At 37.1% G+C, this 3211-nt stretch overlaps 1 protein-coding gene across 2 annotated transcripts; it reads left to right on the top strand.

Moving 5' to 3' along the window:
- The first annotated feature begins 444 nt into the window (after nt 1-444).
- Nucleotides 445-2086, top strand: LOC149656990 (uncharacterized). 2 transcript variants are annotated; one of them, XM_089844552.1, is made up of 5 exons: nt 445-946; nt 1008-1193; nt 1286-1556; nt 1621-1638; nt 1730-1917. In XM_089844552.1, exons 1-5 carry the CDS (start codon nt 887-889, stop codon nt 1768-1770), a joined length of 576 nt encoding a protein of 191 aa, XP_089700678.1. In that variant the 5' UTR covers nt 445-886; the 3' UTR covers nt 1771-1917. The 2 variants fall into 2 exon arrangements, with proteins under 2 accessions (XP_089700678.1, XP_089700677.1); XM_089844551.1 differs by having other exon boundaries at nt 1621-2086.
- The last annotated feature ends 1125 nt before the right edge of the window (nt 2087-3211 follow it).

Raw genomic sequence — 3211 nt, 5'->3', positions numbered from 1 at the left:
CCAGTGAGGAGCCATTCTTTGCTGTTTTAATATTATGACAGACATCCGAAACGAAGAAAAGCGGCTCCCCATTATTGAATGGATTCTTGGTTTTAAATCGAACTCTGTGATTATTCTCTTTTTGATTTAGTTCAGTACATATTTTAATTAACTTCATATTTGAAGATGCTTTATCACAAAAAACGGCGAGTATGCGAAATCCAGCTGCCTGTAAATTTTCAATGCCTTCCCAAAGTATAGGATATAAGTCCTCTGCATGCAAATTTTCACAGGGGAAAAAGGCGTAAGGGTATTTAAAAGTTGTTGTAAGTCCCCTGACCATCAACTGGAGAACGTGATTAGCCAAATTTATGTTTCCATCATCTGTGGGGCCTTTCATCCTAACTTCCATGTCATTTTCTAATCTTGCCACTTCATTTCAGGGACCCTATTCTGTAATTTTTTTATTCGTACCGTAAAGTTTTCCTTCTCGTTAAAGTTAACGGATTTCCGTTAAGCCTTTAACGGACGACCGTAAACTAAAATTTTTTTTAATTCTGTAACTTTTCCGTTACGAAATGTTTAATATTCCCGCTAAAAATGTAAAATCGCACCGACAGAGGGCTCGCGTCGCGTGTCAGGGATCCAGGGTCATGCAGACAAACTTTTATGGCGAGTAGCCTCGGCTGTCTGACCGTCTGACTGATTTATAGCGTATAAATCTTTCTTTTTTATGAAATTGAATTCAAATTTAGAATATGAGTGAAGTGTTAAAGAGAGGGTTGAGGGTCTCCCCTGACCAACAGGAGATTATGGTAGAGTTTCTAGAAAAACACAAAAACTTTAAAGAGGAAAACTTACAAATGATTTTACAAGAGCCCAGTATGATGCATTATGGGAAGTATTAATGTTGAAGCTTAATAGTTGTGGCAGTGGAGCACAAAAAGACGTGGATAAATGGAAATCCGTGAGTTACAATGATATTTTAACTATTCTTAGTAAAAATTAAATACATCTTTTTGATTCAGACACTTTCGGATTGGAAAACTGCGGTCAAAAAGAAGGCAGCTAGTTTAAAAAGACCAAAGACTGGCGGTGGGCCACCACCCAAACCCTTGACAGTTTTAGAAAGCAAACTACTTGAAGTTATTGGGAAAATTGTAGTTGCCGGGGACAAATTCATTAATGAAGCTGGCTTTGATAATGAAACCCAGGTAAATTGTAATTATAATTTGACAGTATTGTTGATACTCGCTGATTCATGCCCAATTAAATTCAAGTGAACCTAAAACCATCTAATTTTCAGAATTCCAATTATGCAACAGTTTCAAAACCAATGAGCCATAGTCTCTCAGATGATCAATCTTGTAGAGTAGAGATAACTCCTGACACAAACATTGAACAGTTAGAATTTTCTGATGATTTTGGCAAAACCTATGATGTTTATCGTTCCTTATCACCTAAACCTGGTACAAGTAAAACTAGTGATTTCAATAAATCCACTTTCATGGATGGTGGAGATGAAGTGAACCAAGATGCATTTGGACAAGATGAAAATGTTTCGGAAAAGCCAAAAAGTAAATTTTAGGACAGCTAAGAATGTAATTACTGGTTTTTAATTTTGTATTCTTTTAAATATAGAAAAATATCAGACACAGGGTAAGAAAATGTCAGCTGCACGATTGGCTCCTTACGATGCTGCAGCAAAGGAGTTGAAAGAGATTCAGTCTTCAACTGACGAAATTTTAAGGGGAATTCAACGTGCCCTTGAATGTAATGCCAAAGCTTTAGAAAAAATCTCTGAAGCTGAGCACCGAAAAGCAAAAGCTGAGGAGATAAAAGCTGAAGCAAGCAAAAATTTGGTCGATTACAAATTAAAGAAGTTGGAGATTACTAGGCAAGGTGTGAAAGCGCAACTACAATTTTCTTCTGCTCTAACGAACATGGTACAGGTTCTGAATGAACGCCGTGAATGTTAAAAAACCAATAAGCTTAAAACAACAAGTTCAATGCCTTTTATTATCTCATTTATGTATGCCAACTTTATCCATAACACAATTTTAAAAATGAATAAACATAAGGTTCCTATAAGTGCCGTTTTCAAACAGCTTGTAAGTTTTTGGAAATCATCTTTTGAAGCCTCTGGCTGACCTCACTCGAAACGACGAATTAAACGTTGTTGAACTTGTGCTCCAATTCTCTGCCAATTATCACCGCGAGGAACCTCATCCGGCGGAAAGATTCTGTCAGGGATAGGCATATTGTTTACGTTTTGAAACTCCTCATCTGGAACTCCATTGAGTCGGCAGATATTGTGCAATATACAACACGCGTTAATAATATTTTTAGCTTGTGTAGGGGCATAGTGTAAAACTCTGTCCTTGAGTAGACAACGAAATCTTTGTTTTAAAACGCCATTTACACATTCGATAATGTGTCTAGCTGAAGCGTGAGCGACGTTGTAACGACTTTCTGCCGAGTCAGCGCGGGGTCGCGAAACCGGTACCATTAGCCACGGAGTAAGCCCGTAACCCGAATCACCTTAATTTAACGAAACATAAATTCAATTGTTTTATTTTTTATTTTTGCGGAAATAAGTGAAGTTACAATGTTTTCGCGATGTGCGGTACAATTTTGACTACAAAAAACTTACCTACAAACCAAGAGTTTCTCAATGTGCCAGAACGGTAACTACCTTCTAGAAAATTTGAAACTTTTGAGGTTCTATAAATATGAGAGTCGTGAGCCGATCCTGGAAATTTCGCATTGACATTGAGTATGATAAGATCAAAGTCGCAAACCTCGAATGAATTCTTATTAGGAAATAGCTTTGAATTGATTGCACACACATTACACTTACTAACTGAACGTTAATTGAATGATACCCTTTTCGATTCACATATAAATATTCTCTATATTCTTCGTCTGTGGTTTTTGGGGTAACAATGGCAACATGAGTGCAATCTATAGCCCCAATTACACCCGGAAATCCAGTTTCAGTGTAAAATCTAAGTGCCGAAACATTAAATTTCTATAAATAGAAAAGCAAATACTGAATGTACCTTTGTTTTATAGCCTCTTGTTGAATTTCGGTCGTAGGAAACTTGATATATTTAGACGTATATTTTCTAACAATAGCTTCGCTAACGTCGTTAACACACCTACTAACAGTAGGTTGCCTCACGGCCAGGTACAAATCCTGCCCTATCCCAAGTTGGTAACTTCCAATAGC

This window comes from Phalangium opilio, unplaced genomic scaffold (genome assembly GCF_054372755.1).
Source record: "Phalangium opilio isolate 3A_F unplaced genomic scaffold, DU_Popi_V2 ptg000077l_1, whole genome shotgun sequence".
NCBI classification, from domain to species: Eukaryota; Metazoa; Arthropoda; class Arachnida; order Opiliones; family Phalangiidae; genus Phalangium; species Phalangium opilio.
This window is presented reverse-complemented; position numbering and strand designations above follow the sequence as displayed.